The following is a 16,031-nucleotide window of genomic DNA, read 5'->3' as shown; positions in this document are numbered from 1 at the left end:
AACTAGCCTTTATATTTAGCTGAAGCCAAATCTAATGAGTGGCTGGTTTGTACACCTTCCAGACAAGAGAGATCTGTACAGCTGCTTAGCCATTTCTGAAAACTAATGATTCTAGTTTAAGGCTCTACCAATTATTTCCCAGCTTAAAAAAAAAAAAAGATTTATCTTCCCTTCCATTGAAAACAGTTTTCTTTAATGATTCTTATTCTGGGGGCCTCTGTGGTTAAGGAAAAAGCAACATTCCTGTAGCATCCTTCAGAATCTTATAAATGGAAGAACACGTGTTATGTACTAACAATCCTAGTAAAATACGATTGGTTTTGAATGAACCTATACACTTCTCTGACATTATAAGGTTTTCTTATAACACCCTTCCAAAAGGTTGCTCTGAAGTTACTCTGGTGAGTTCAGGCTAATCTGGAGGATTTCACTTTTCTAGATTCTGAGAATGCCTCATACTTTCATGAAATTAAGATGAGGTGATATTCAAAGTATGCCAATGTTCTATAAACTAGCCTGAACTTAGGGTCAGTTCAAATATTCCAAAGTTGGCCATACGTATCCCCACTCTTAAACAAACATATTTGTTTAAGAGCATACATTGGCCAAAGTTGTGTTGTGCAATGTAAGCGAAGTTTTGGACCACTCCTTGCTGGTAAATAAAGATGCCGTGCTGCAATAGTTTGATCTGTGAGTGCTTGCTTCAGATTGTTGGGATTCGTTATTTACAGCAAGGAATAGACTGAAACTTACAACTTAAGCCTACGTATGTTACACTACACAGGCCATTATGGACTTAGGTCATTATGTTTAGTATTAGTATGTGTCTAGGGTGTGAAACAGAGATGTTTACCCTGCATTGAAAGTAAACAGATGTGCAAAAGTGCAATCAGGTTTTATCAAGAAACTGTCAATAGGCAGTTTCTTGCAATGCACAATGGCTATGATCCACATTTTTGGAGTTTACATGTAAACTGTTTATACCTACTACCACTATTGTAGCTGATATTGTCCTTCTGTCATCAGGCAGAGACCTTCCTTTTCAGGCAGTCTTTTAAGCAATAAGTGGGAGTTTCTGGAATACTTCATTTATTGTATTTAGAAATTTTTAAAATGTTTTTAAAAGTGTTTTTAAAATATTCTTCTATGTTTAATTTTGTCTGTGTTGTGCCTTAATGTTTTTAATGGTACTTATTGTGTAGCTTCTTGAATCCCCTATGGGAAGTCAGCATATAAAATAAACAAATATTGGACTGCAACTCTCATCACCCCCTACCACTGACTACAGTGACTGAGACGGATGGAAACTGGAGTCAAAGCACCAGGAGGAAGACAGAAAACACCTTCTACATCTCTGTCCTGGTGGAGCACCTCATATATAATGTGTTACATTGATCTGGCCTATGAGCAGCAAACTTGTGTTCTGTAAGCAGGCAATTAGAGTGCCGCCTTGGCTCCAAGAAGGGTACCTCATTGTCTTGCAGATGGGAGTAGGAATCATTGTCTTAGGTTTCAAACAAGGAGGCAACTTGTGGCCCTCTAGCTGTTTCTGGATTATAACCCTTCATCACCTCTGACTAGGGGCGGTGGTGGCTAGGGCTGATGTAAGCTGTAGGCCAAGAACATTTGGAGTTGCTTACTCCTGTCTCAGATGTTAACTTCAAGAGCAATCAGATCCTGGGATCTCTGCCTAGTCCTTCCCAGCCACCTTACAGTTTTCACAGTGGTACAGTTTCATGAGGTTAAGACTCTGGAAGGTCAGAGGTGCCTATGGGGCATGTGGCACTGGGCAGGGGAGAGGATATTGGTTTGCTGAATCTACATCAGGTGTAAGCAAAGTGTAGCCACAGGACCACATCAAACCCCTGAAGGCTTGCTTTCATGGCCCCCCCCCCCCGCAAATGTTTTCCTGAAAAAAAGTGTATTCTTGTACCCCAAAGGCTCCAGAAGTTGGAATTCATCTTTCAAACAGATTACAGCCCTTCCCCCCACTATGTTTAACACCCCCATCCAATCCAAGCTTTCACAATTAGAAGTGGATTTCTCATTTTGTTCTTTTCAGGCTATGGCCATTTGTTGCAGGCCATGTGGAGCCTGGAGGTCAGAAATTCATCCCCTGCGCCATGTGACAGTTGCCCACCCTGATATACAGCTTTCCCAGTCTCCAACCACATTCCTTGATCTGATTCATTGTTGTTGTTTCTCACAAAGAAAGAAAACAAATTACACAGGTGGGGGCAAATCTGTTCTGGATTTCTGCCCTGCAGGCCAGTCTTTGGACAGAACAAAGGTTCCAGTATCAGAATACTGTGTCCTTTCCCACAGGATTGCCCCCTTACCACTTTAGAACAATTCAATGGCTAGAATAGAATACAAAAGTATGAATAATGCTGAGTGTTAAAAAGGATAGGAACTATGTACAGGTATGGCACAGTGGCTAAGAAAACGAGCTATAAATCAAGGAGCCCCAGTTCAACTGTTTCTCTTCTGTAATAAACTCACCAGGTTGCTTTACCTAAGCCTCTCCCAGCCTCAACCCCCATGTCTACTGTACATGGGGAAATCATGTGGGCTTACCTTACAGGACTATTGTATACAGTAGTTAGGTAATCCATGCAAAGCCTCTTGGAATATTTGAAAGCAGCATATAAATGTTAGTAACTATCATACATCCTAGACTGGTTGCAAGTATATAACCATTACTTGGCTGGAAAACTAAAAGTGCTTGATCAGTACAGACGAAGGATCTATGACCCACCATTTCAAAATTTATGCACCTATTTGCCATGAATGGTGTCCAGGAAAAGAATCAAGATCTTATAGATTGTAACACATGGATGATGGACTATGCACAGATTGTGCAACTCTTCCCCTGGCAGAGAAATACAATGTTCCAAAATCTATATATTTCACGCTTCACTTTGGAAAGACACATATTCACTTTAAAATGTTTTAAAACTTTGTTCATTCTGAATTTCAACGAGGAAGAAAATTCCATTTGATTATTGTTCCTGCCCTGTTACCCCTTGTATTAAACATACACCTGAAGCATGGTTTCTTTGAAATAACTAATGCTAAATAGTTGTTTCGTCTCCTGTCAGGCAGGCTGCCCACAGTTGCTGCAAGGGAAGCAGTTAATTCTGATAACATGTCCATAGGCCTAGCAATAACATTGGCACCAAAGCCATTGTGGAAGCTGGGTTCCAGGCAAAGAACCCAATCAACTTCTACAGTCGTTCACTTTTAACTGTCATTTGTGACTTAACTGCAGGTTTTTGCACAACTCATGCCTCTGCAAATAATTGCAATTGCACAAGCAGAAAGAGATTGTTAGGAATGTGTTTTCTGCTATTAAAAAGGATATCAAGACATCAAAGTCATGAAAATCCAATTTTATTTTTAAAGCAGCGTAACCTTTGGCCTGACTCAATGAGACGCACGAATCCTTGCAGCAAAGTAAGAGAAACTGTATCTCCAGTGCCTGAAAGGTTAACTTAAATGTCAAAGATTGCAGAGCCATTTGCAGTAGGCAAAAGCAGTGCCATCACAAACACTCCTCCTCTAATGGCAACAGGTCAGTGTGTAAAAATAATTGACTTACCTAAGCGCTATTACAGTAAGTTCACCGGTGCCTCCATTCACTCTGTTATGTGCCTCCTTCCTCAGTCCTTCCACAATGAAAGTGACTTAAGGACATCTTTTACTTTCTGCTACTTGTGAAGGTAGTTAAGGCAACCCAGAATCTTGCGTGCATGAAAAGCAGTGCACATTCTGGGCATTGTGGCTCCTTCTTGTGACTCACCAATTTGCCCTTGCTTTATTTATCTTTTTTATTTAAGCTTCTGCAATGGAATCAGCCCAAGTGTTTCCTTCCCTTCTGACCAAATTAGGAAAGGTGTTTCAGATTCCCAGGTTCTCTTTCCTCCGCTTCTAGCAAGACCTTTGCTTTATTAATCCCACCACATTCAGTAAGATTCTATTCAAAACAATGAGCCAGCAAAGGGAAGGTCTGAGTAGGCAAGGAGGCAAAGCAAAAGAACCTGTCAAGTCATCAGGCTGGTGGTGGGTGTTCCCCGAACACAGCCAAAAGCCCAGTCACAGCCCAAAGCATGACCTTCAGTTTGGAGCCCTTCGGGCATTTCTTCCCTTCTGTGCAATTCTGACCTCATTCTCGTTCCCCTGAAGGAGAGGACTGTCGTGTCGCAGGGATCCGGGGAAGCGAGGGGGTGTCGTGTCGCAGGGATCCGGGGAAGCGAGGGGGGGGGGAGGCAAAGCCAGTCCACAGGACATTCTGCAATCCTTGACTTAACATTGGGTGCAACGGGTTTGCAAACTCGCGGGCACCCGGTAAAGGAAGCGAAAGGAAGCGGGGCGATGGGGACCCTTGCCAGGGCCCGTACTTACCCCGTTGGCGGCCGCGATGCGGAGGATGAGCTGGATCGCCTCCTTCATGTAAAAGCGGCCGTCGCCCCCCACCACCAGCGTGGTCTCCTGCCGCTGGGCCGGGTCAATGGTGGAGATAATGCTCTGGATGAAATTCTCCGCGTAGTTGGCATTGCCTTGGAACACCTTGACCCGCTTGCGGAGGCCGCTGGTGCCGGGCTTCTGGTCGGTGTAGGGCTTGGTTTTGACGGTCACGATCTTCACCATGGTGGCGGCGGTGGCGGGGCTCGGAGGCTGGGGCGAGTGCTGGCGGGTGCGTTTGAGGAGCTGGACAGGCGGCGGGCGGGCGGGCGCTTCCTCCTTCGCCTCTCTCCGCCCAAAGCAGCCGCTGCGGGACGGTGGCCGCTCCTCCCGACCGGGCCTTCCCTCCCTCTTAAAGCCACAGAGGCTGCAACGGAGAGGCTTTCCAGCCCAGGCGGGGGTAGAGAGGCTCCCCACCGCCAGCCCGAAGACCTCCGGCTGCCTCCCTCCCGAGTTCACACCGCCTCAAATGAGCGTCGTCACTTCAGGAAGAAACGGGAGGCGGGCAAGGGTGGTTGGGTGTCCAGTAAAAGGCGCCCTGGCCTCCTTCAAGCCAAAGAATTACAAAGCCAGCCGAGTTATTCTGGCGAATGTTGGGACCTTGGGTGGTTTCCCTCGCCCTTCTGGATTAAATTTAGAAGCAAGACTCGCTTCACCTAAATCACGGCCGTAAGAAAGAAAAAGGGGCAAGTGGTGTTGATAAACTCAAGGTGAAGTGGCCGGTCCCCTTCTGGGGCTGACGGCCCAGTCAGGATTGCCTCTTGCCGTTTTGCCTTCTCCTTTGCCCATTCGGGAGTCAGCGACGGGCCTCGACTTTGGGACACGGGAGAGAGGCTTCTGGTGCTCCTCTCTCTCACCCATTGGCTAGAGTCGGGCAGGGTCATGAAATCCTCAGCCTTCTCATTCCCCAGCTACTGGTCACGCGTGAAGCAAGGGAGAGGGGTGGTACAACATAGCATTGGGCTTAATTTTTAAACAACACTGCCCAGTTCTTCTTGAAGCATATTCCTGAGCCATGACAGAGCCCAGGAGTCGGTGTGACCCTGATTTAGAAGCCTTCACTGACATTCAGATGGTTATGGGGATCCATTGGTTTTTTCAGGAGGGCTATGCAGGAGCAGAGAAGGAGCACATTTAAGGTCTGAACAAGGAAAAGGTTTTGAACTTCATGGTTCCATATACTGTCCTTTTTCCTGGTGAACTCTACATATGGTGTGATTCTTATCACTCGCAACCTGTGTTACTGTCTTTTCCAGAGAATCCTGCCTTCTCATGATGTGCTCAAAGTATGACAGCCTCTGTTTCATCAATTGTACATCCAGTGGTAGTTCAGCCTTGATTTGATTTAGGGCCCATTTGTTTGGCTTTCTGGCAGTTCAAGCTTTCATCCAGTACCGTATTTGAAATGAATCATTTTTTTTCCTGCCAGCTTTCTTTACTGTCCAGCTTTCACACCCATACAAGAGTGCGGATGGTCTTGGTCTCTGGCGACACATCCTTACACTTGATAAGGAGTCTCAGTCTTCCTCTGACTATATATCGGGGTCTATATATCCAGCTGGAACCAGAGGCTGAGAGTTCAATTCCTCACAATGCCTCCTGGGGGGGGGGGAAGTATTGGCCTTGGGCTGGCTACTCAGTCCCAGGGTGCCCCCTGAAGAAGGGGATGGTAAACCACTTCTAAGTACCTATCCTCTACTTACATACAGCACATCATCATCATTATATATCCAGCTACTATTGCTAATGCCCTCTTATTTTTAGGCCAGCTGTTGCATTCAGTAATTTTCCTCCACCTTGGGTTCTTTTTAAGAAGAAAGGTGGAATAAAAATATTTTAAATAAAATAAATAATACACAAATATGTATTAATCAGCTTATATTTTTGCATTACAAGGGCAAGCTTTGACTGGGTGGGTCATAATTGTCCTGAGACTCCCAAAGGCTGCCTCCAAGACAAATGAGCCCTAGGAACCCTTGCAGCATGAAAGAAGGGACAGGAAACTTTTCCATGAGTTTAAATTAAATGTTTCTGGCACCCAGTCTGAGCTATGCCAGTGTAAAGTTATGCCAATAGCTTTTTTGCCCAGTATTCACAATTTAAAATACCATAAGATGTAATATTAAAGAACAATATTAAAATTCACCATTAAAATACTTTTAAAGACATTTTAAAACAAAACAAAAAATCTAAATTTCTATAGACGCAACATTCCTGCAACTCTCTCTCATCACTTAAAGGCCTGCCTGAAAAGAAAGGTCTCTGTCTGCTGGCAGGATGACATGAGGAAGGGGCCAACCCAGCTCCTTTGGGCAGTTCTATACATTTTGGAGAACAAACAGCAAGTGGGCAAACCCATGGTGCTCCAGATCCAAATTCTGGTCTCCTATATTTACTTGTAAATTTTAAAAGGTGCAGGTGCACAGCTGCATTCTATGTAATTCACACTTTGTGTATTTATGTATTTAACACTAGCCCAGCATGGCCATTACTTACCTTTTATTTCCTGTACTGTATTTATTAAAGCCACACTCTTTCTTCTGACAGTAAGAGCTGCTTGACAGTGGAATGGACTGCTTTGGAGAATGGGTGTGTGTGTCCTTCACTGGAGGTTTGGAAAAAGTTTGAATGGCCATCTGTCAGAGATGTACTAGTTGCATTTCCTGTTTTGATGGGGATTAGACTTGATGACTCTTGAGGATCCTTCCAGATTTATGACTGTCATTGTTCCAGCCATTTCACCTTGCAGAGTATATCATACGGTTGGACAAAAAGATACATGACATTTTTGTTCTTATGGGGGGTGGGAGGGAGAAGCAGATTTTGGCTTATGATTTTAGTAGAAATCCACCACATGGGAAAAGGCAGAGTAGCCATTCTTCTGCTCTTCTCAGACTTGGCTGCTATATATGTGTGTTTTTACAGAAACAAGAAATAGAGAAAAATAACTAGCAACTTGGAACCATATTAAAGAATTAATGTGGGAATTTTCTTCTTCATTTTCCCTACAGAAAACATGCCCATGAAGATCTAAACTGTTTACCTATTGTTTGATGTATCAGGATTATCTTTATCTGTCTGCAACAAATTCCAAATAGCATCAATTAAATTCTCTGCTGTTTCTTTTGTGGAGGGGGAAGGGGGACATCATCCCACCAGTGCAGGGTCCTTTAAACCACAAGTACTTATTTTATAGGTGATGCTTCAAACAAATTAGCACCAGATTAAAAAACACAAAGAGAATCTGGAAGATAATCTAAAACTCCATTGATTAAACTGATTTAGGGTGTCACTAAAGAAGATAAAGAAAATGATGTGGTGAAGAGGTATAGTTCTGAAAGAAAATTAAAATTAGAAGTGTATGTCATTAGGATTATCCCTAGAATGAAACCAACAACTTCATTTGCATGTCTAATTCGGGAGTTACACATAACAAAGGAGAGAACCTATCATAACAGCAGGAATTGCACATTTATCTGAATTATGTTTTACCCCCACATCCAAATAGTCAGCAGTGTCCGTCCTAAAAAACACTACAGGCCATCCTCGTAGGAAATGATGGCTTTTTAAAAATGGCAGTGGAAACATGCAGTTTAAATTAATATCCCTAAGAAGACTGTACACTACTATCTATGCCTCTAGCTATGAACTCTGTGAATGCTAAAGGCTGGCTTTAAGATCTAAAGTCTGAAACATCTGGTCTGTGCAGAATGAGTGATAGTTCCAATTTATTTCCAAGCAGGCAAGAATTTAAGGGGAGGGGGACACACCATTTACTGCCTGTATAAAGGTTAATTACTGAACTATACTGAAAGTTGCATCATATGAAATCATGTAGCTGTCACATGTAAAGAATGCATGCGAGGACAGAGCCTACCTTGATTCAGTAAGGTATTAAGCATATTAACAGTTTAAGCATTCTAAAAGAATATTTGCAGCATTATGTCTTCCAGTTATACTATTTGACATCTTGCAAGTGAAAATATGCCTTTACCCTGCAAATTTAACTTTTTACAAGACTTCACTTTTTGTCCCCTTTGGAACAATAGATGAAAAGTTCCACACGAAACTACACAAAGCCATGATCAATAAATATTCCAGGGTTTCTCATAACCTGGCTGCCTTTCGTGCAATACTTTATTCTGTAAGAAATAGGCAGAAGTCCTATTACTTCGTATAGTGAGACACACTAGAATAGGCCTACTTAATCATTTGAGATTCATTGAGTCAGCTCTAAGTTCCATTGAATCAAATGGGCCTACTCTGGTTGCAACTTACTATGCTAAAGTTAGTTGCAAATTAAGTATGTCCATTTGCTGAATCAATGGAACTCCCGAATAAGTTTACTCACCACACTGTCACTGAATCAGGCCTACTCTTGTGTGACCTACTGCACTAAGGAACAGCATTTCTGCCATTATGTATTCTTACTGGCCTGCATATATACACCTGAATCCTATTGCAGATTATTGGGGGGAGTGAGTGCATTTCAGAGAAAGAAAGTATGGCAGAAGCATCTTGGGTCCCCTTTTATCCCAGATAATTTGTGACTGGAGTGAAGGTATAGCCTCCTCCATAGCAGCAGTGCTGAAGGTTGCTGGTTTTTGGTGGCTTGAATTCTGTTGCTATTGCAATGATGCTCCAAGAATGCAGGCAACATGTGGATGTTCCTTACAATCGGCTCCCATCAGCCCAGCAAACAGCTGCTTCATGGGGTGGTGAAAGACTGATGTTCCAGTATTGTGCTTCACTGGCACCAGGTTGTTGTTGTTTTTTAAATAGCAACAACTAGTGGCAGGTGTGGGGGCTTTGTGTACCTTGGTTCAACAATCTCTGACACACTCTCCCTAGATGTTGAGCTGGAGAAATGCATTGGCAAAGCAGTTATCATGTTCTCTACACTCACAAAGAGAGTATGGCTTAATAAGAAGTTGATGGCACATACCAAGATCCAGGTCTATAGAGCCTGTGTCCTGAGTACACTACTGTACTGCAGTGAGTCCTGGACCCTTAGTGCACAGCAGGAGAAGCTGAACACGTTCCATATGCGTTGTCTCTGACACATTTTTGATATCACCTGGCAGGACAAAGTTCCAAATAGAATAGTCCTGGAACGAGCTGGAATTTTTAGTATGCATACATTACTGAAACAGCGACATCTATGTTGGCTTGGGCATGTCGTGAGAATGGCTGACAGTCGGATTCCAAAAGATCTCCTTTATGGAGAATTAGTGCAGGGAAATTGCCCCAGAGGGAGACCACAGCTGTGATACAAGGATATCTGTAAGCGGGATCTAAAGGCCTTAGGAATGGACCTCAACAGATGGGAAACCTTGACGTCTGAGAGTTTAGCCTGGAGGCAGGCAGTGCATCATAGCCTCTTGCATTTTGAAGAGACCCTTGTTCAGCAGGCCAAGAGGCAGTCCTGAAACCAGCAAAATCAGGGAGCTGGACAGGGGCCAGACTGTATTCGTGTTCAGTGTGGAAGGGATTGTCACTCTTGAATTGGCCTTCTCAGCCACATTAGACACTGTTCCAAGTCCTCCATATAGAGCACGTTACCATAGTCTCTCGAGACTGAAGGATGCCTAATCTAAATCAGCCCTCCTAGTCACAATATTTAGCCCAGCCCAACCTTTCTCACCATATAGACAAGCCCTCAGTCTTTTAGGAGTGTGGGTGGTTGAGATTGGATATTATTATTATTATTATTCAAAAACACCAGGCACAGTCAAAATTATAAAAAATATTGACTGGTATTATGTAACAGAAACAAGTTTTTACCAAAAACCTAAGTATCTGTTAAATATCAGAACAGTATATATGCTGTTCTTAATATTGCTGTTTTTTGTAACTATGATGATGTTATTTATGAAAAATGCAACTGTTTGTGTAAAATTTCTTGAAAGCCCAGATGATGATGGGGTTCACTGAGGTATGTTTCATCCACAAGTGAGATATTTTAATTGCGAAGTCTCTGTGTTTTGTTAGTTTTTCCAATTCTTTATCTTCAACTCTGGGACCCCCTGGAATTGCAATGTCAATGATCCAGACATTTCTTTATTCTATTACTAGTATGTCTGATATGTTATGTTCAAGGTGTCTATCAGTTTGGATTTGGAAATACCAAGATCTTGACCTTGTCATTTTCTGACACCTTCTCCACCTGATGTTCCCATGAGTTTTTGGAGGCCGGCAAATTATATTTTTTTGCATAAAGACCAGTGCACTAATTTTGTCACTCTATAAGTCTAATTTTATAATCTGTTTTTGTAAGCTTTGGACATTCACAGATGTGGTGTGGCACAGTTTCACCTTTTTCTTAGTAGAGTCGACGTTTGCTTTTAGCACTAATTTCTTGAATCTTGGCTTTCATCACATTAGTTTGGAGTGCTTTTTCTTGTGCAGCAAAAACCAAGCCTTCAGTTTCTTTCTTAATGGTCCCCAGTTTTAGCCATGTCCGTGTTGAATTATGACCATGACTTCCATCAATATTTCTCAGATGTTGTCCATGTAGTGGGTGCTCTGGAGTGATTGGAAGGGAGTGCGGAGCCCACAGTAGCAGTGGAAGGGTTGTTATCTCCACCTGTGCGGAGGTATACGAATACCCCCGTCTCTAATTTCCACCATTCCATTTTGATTTTAAGATTTTCCAGTTGTTGTTGTTGGGTGTGTCTCCAGTTTCTCTTGATCTACTTCCACATTGCTGCATTTGTCCCATTACTACATGAGCACTAGAGAAAGAACAGCAAGTAGGAGTACATGTTGTATGTTCAGCTACAAGATGCAATGGCACTGCTGAATGAAGAAGCAAAGACAGAGTGGCAAGATTTTCATGCCTTTTAAAGAAGGAGGAAGACGTAGCTGGGCAAATCTCATGAACCTCTTTCTCTACAGAAAAAACAAGATCCACCCTCTGCCCCAATCTTAATTTTGAAATTAAACTGACCTTCCAGGACAGTTGCCTGCACAAAACAGTGTATAAAATAATTGAACATAAAAGCATATAAACCCATCCTATTGGAATCAACATTACACATTAAAATTACCAGTAAAACATCACTAAGACAAACAATTCATTAAACACAAGCAAAATTAATGCTTTCCTATTATTCATTGATGGCAAGGTTGCGGTTGGGGGGAAAAGGGAAGTTTTTCTGAAAAAAAAACCAGTTTGTCCTTGGTTCACAAAATGGGGACTAAAGGAAGAAAAATAGGCCAAGGCTATATAGCCTGTCTCCTATTGTATGAGGCACAGTAGGGAATCTAACTCCCATACTCTGGTTCCACAGCCAGATATCAGAGCCACTAAGCTATCTAGGCCAGGTGGAGGTGGATTCATGCTTACTGAGAACTTTAAGAACAAACCAAGGTTCTAAATTATGAATTGTTTAATCTTCCTTAGTAAAAATGTTGCCTTAACTGCTTTGCTCTGAAATTACTTAATATTATTTACCGTAATTCATTCTCGTTTTTGTGTGTGTTTTTTGTGATTCGTCACACATTGCTTTTTTTTCTTGGCTTTTGGCATGTGTGATCACCTACCTCAATCCAAAGAGGCAGTGGTGGGCATGTCCTAGGGGTTTTAAAATGTAAGTTTTAAAATGACAATGGGGCTTTAAAATGTAAGTGACATAGCGCTGTACTGACATTGTGAAACTACAGTGCTTATCTGACATAGTCTAGTCAGATAATACATATTTTTAAAAATTGTCCAGAGGAGCGATAAGATGCTTGAAGGGCTGTTCCTGCTGTACTGATGTACTGTGCCCACTGAATGGAAAGACTCCTGCCAATGCATACCATCCCTCCTCTGCACAGTTTTTAAAAAAGATTATCTTCATCTGATGTAGTACTCTACCAGATAAGCGCTGCAGTTTGGGCAATAATATCTTGTATATGAGGGATGTAGTACTTCGGATGAGAGCAGTAATTTCCAAAAACTATACCAGATCACACTTGTCTGCCATGAGAAGTAGGCTTAATTCTAACACTAAAGCTAAAACTACCTGGTTGGCTCTCTACGCCTTGCTGACGCTACCTAAACTTGTAATGACTGCAACCTCTTTCTCACTCACTCTCTGAAAAACAGCAGGAGAATGGAAAGAGAGAGGGGTAGACTGAGCTGTCCATTCACTTTTGCATATGAATTCAGCATTGTATCACCTGTTAAATTTTAAAAAAGGGAAGCAAAGAGACAACGAATGGAGAAGGGTGAAAGGAAGGGGTGGGAGATGAGGTCAGTGTTAACAGGATGGAAGGGATCCAGGTGAAAATTGTACTGACTGGAAGGTGCTATGTGGACCCTTGAAATGGTGATAATTAATCTCTTCCATGTAAATGACTGCAGTGATTTCAGGAGCAGAAACTGGTATTAAAAAACCTTCAGATCAACCCAAATGCATGTGGGATAACCCCCCCTGTGTAGTCATACCATGAGCCACTCAATAATAACTCTTTCAACCAGAACTATACAGAGAAACTCTGCTCTTTGCTAAGCACTCTTTCAATTTTAGAAGTGACATTTACTTGCCTGGTCTCCTGTTACAGCAGAAGAAGTCAAGAGTATAGGAGTGGCTGTGAGATAAATATAGCTTTTCAAGCCTTCTTGCACTTTCTTAGACAAGGTCATATAAATCTGATATCTTGTTTAAATTATAAGCTTGTTTTTAATAGGCAGTACTTACTGAGTACTAGATACTATCATTCTTTAACCTGAACTACTTAGATGAACTAATAAAATATCTAGGGTGTAAATTTATCTGCAGAGTGCTGGATTTAAAAAAATGTGTAGTTTTATCTTAGAGCTACAGCTATGAAAATTCAAGATGAGGCATTCAAATGGCCAAAGTGACACCAGGACACATCTTTGTCAGTTTTTAAGCCAGTCTGAATGCCTTAAAGTATTCTGGGAATTGTAGTTTGGGAGGTGAATGAGATTTCTTTGAAGGGTCCCCCTTGGCTGGGTACCAAAAGCTTAAGTGTATGGAAAGATACTGTTAATACCTTGATTTGAAAAGAATGGAAAAAGTACTTCAATGCATTTACTAGGAACCTCGATGAAAATGTAATTACCCAGTCATAGTCATATCATCATTGTGATGTTTTGGTTTGAAAAACATGAATGGGACAGGCTTTCTCCTGGGCTAAACCAACAGTTGCTGATTTGGTGATGTAGGTTTGTCAACTCTGCTACATGTAGGCCATTTTTTTTACTCCAGGATTCTCAGAGAGCCACAAAAGTTTGGAAAAAAAAACAAAACCTCAGAAGCGTCAGAAAGTCCACTTCCAGTTCTAAAAATCAGTGTTTCTTAGTTTATAAACACTACAGGGGAAGTGTTAAAAGGAAACCGCCAGGAGCCACAATTCCTTCCTTCCTGGGAATTTGCCAATTCCTGATGCAGAATAACTATTAAACTAGCAGTTGCAGTAGCTGAACTGCTGTCCTACACCAGGGGTACATAAACATGTCAGCACTGAGGGCCACATCTTGTTTCATCTGGAAGGCTGGGAACTAAACATGCACTCATGGCAAACAGCATGCACATACGATATCTTACATGCATACATGTAAACACACTTCCACTTTTACACCTAGAGTGCTTGTATGCTCCCTGCAATCTCTACTGAGAATCTTGTTTAACCACTGCTACTTACAGTAAGTAAATTTAATATAAATGTCTGAAACCAAGAAACAATATTTTACAGTATCTCCCTGAGCCCAGCTAATTAGAATTCTAAGATTGCTGTGGGTAAAAGTGGGGCCCCATCACCTTTGGGGGGCACATAGGGAGGAGCAGAGAGCTGCATATAATGCAGGGCCACCTGCTGGGTACCCATCTAAGTCATCTGGTGCAACTGCTACAAAATTTGCCTGGAACAGATTGGGATCTATTTATGAAAAAGTCTTTGATCTTACAAATTCTTTGGAATGGAGGAAAAAATAATAAAAAAGCTAGTCATGCTGGATTATTCTAGCTCAGGTTGGAAGTTTAAGATGGCCCAGCTGATTGCAGTAATCTGGTTATTTGTTCAGATTTAAGTATCCCCTTCCCCCAAAGATATAAAGTAAGGAGCTGAGTTTCAAGGACTTATATACAAAATAGAAACAAAAAATATTAATGCTAAATGTTGCCTAATATTAGGTGACTCCTTACTATTATATATTGTTCCATTGCTTCATTACTACATAACATATACTTGAAATAAGCAGATGGATATTTAAGCAATATTTAAGATGCACTTGCTGCTTCTTAAATATTACTTTGTGGCACAGAAAGGAAGTAAAATTTCAATATTCTCTCATGGCTTTATATTTCAGAAGCTGAGCTTCAGGAAAACTGTGAAGACAACAGAGCACAAATATAATTTATTCCTGGAAACCAATTATTTACAATGTAGAAAATGAAGTGGATCCCTGCAACCTGCACAAACCAATCGTATATGGAATACACAGCAGCAGGATTATGGAAACAAAAATGATCATTGGTAGGCAGAAGTTTCAGAGGGGAGATTCAGAATCTGCTCTTTGTAAAGACATAACATTGCAACCACAGAGTGCTCTAGATCAAAATGACATGTGCAACAATGATCTGAAATGTTCCCAGAAAGATCTAGGAACACAAAAATGGTAACGTTACTTACATCTGAAGGTCTCTCCCTACCAAAACAAAAACAACATCAACAACAAAAACCCAGGGAGGCAAAAATGATTTATGTTACAGAAAGGGTAGCTGGAGCAAAGAAAATCACATGCAGATTCTCTGCTCAAAAATGGTGAGATAAATCAAGTTATTTACATATCAAGAGGGTAGTCCAAAACTGAAACATTTCTGTGAGAATTGGTAGTATGCCTTTTTTCCTACCTATGACAACTCAAGATAAGATGGAATAAACACAGTTGTATAGCCATTCTTCCTTGTCATTCAGTGGCATCACATGGTGACAGATCTAAATGTAAAGCACAGAAAAAAAGAATCAACTATTTATGTCTATCATGATTCTTACAGATTAGGCTGCACCTAGCTTTCCAAATTGTCTAATATATATGAATCATAATATTGTTGTCTCATAATGTTAAAACCTTGCCTAATTTTTAAAATTTTACTTCCGTAACTTACTTCTTTCATGCATTTCTTTTTAGATTTTAACCTTAAAAATAGAGAATGCCTTTTAAAATAAACAGCTTTTCCAGCAGAGCAGAATATAAATATTATAAAAGCAAACGCTGGAGAGTTGGTTCAGAAATCCATCTCCCCCATTACTACCCATTTGTCTCTGTAAGCTTGAAAAACACAATCACTCAAGAGTACATTATAAAAATACTGAAATACATCTGAACAGCTACACACAGTTAAATGACAAACTGTGTGTCATATGATGCGCTAACCCCTATGCATTTGTATTTACATTTATTTCTGTAGAAACAAAAGGCATTCATTCTCTGACTGTGCAGAGATGAGAAAACAGCTAAACTTTTATGCTAGTACACAACTACTAATTTGTCCTAAAACACTGCAGAAGGAACTAATTTTTAATGAACCACTTTAAACAGATTTAGTATATAA

At 41.2% G+C, this 16,031-nt stretch overlaps 2 protein-coding genes across 4 annotated transcripts in view; both read right to left on the bottom strand.

The window, feature by feature from the left end:
* PGM1 (phosphoglucomutase 1) overlaps positions 1–4,757 on the bottom strand; it is a 42,279-nt gene extending 37,522 nt beyond the window's left edge. The window contains exon 1 of the mRNA XM_020807743.3: positions 4,405–4,757. Within this exon, the coding sequence (XP_020663402.1) occupies positions 4,405–4,650 (246 nt within the window). The 5' untranslated portion in view covers positions 4,651–4,757. The remainder of the gene's footprint in view (positions 1–4,404) is intronic.
* Positions 1–16,031, bottom strand: part of EFCAB7 (EF-hand calcium binding domain 7) — a 92,070-nt gene that overhangs the window by 23,524 nt on the left and 52,515 nt on the right. For 2 of the 3 annotated variants that reach the window (XM_072997736.2, XM_078392941.1), the window contains exon 14: positions 14,819–15,414. In XM_072997736.2, the coding sequence (XP_072853837.2) occupies positions 15,340–15,414 (75 nt within the window). In that variant the 3' untranslated portion in view covers positions 14,819–15,339. Of the gene's footprint in view, positions 1–14,818; positions 15,415–16,031 lie in introns of those variants that run through there. The other variant, XM_072997735.2, reaches the window with a different exon arrangement.

This window comes from Pogona vitticeps, chromosome 4, assembly GCF_051106095.1.
Source record: "Pogona vitticeps strain Pit_001003342236 chromosome 4, PviZW2.1, whole genome shotgun sequence".
NCBI classification, from domain to species: domain Eukaryota; kingdom Metazoa; phylum Chordata; class Lepidosauria; order Squamata; family Agamidae; genus Pogona; species Pogona vitticeps.
This window is presented reverse-complemented; position numbering and strand designations above follow the sequence as displayed.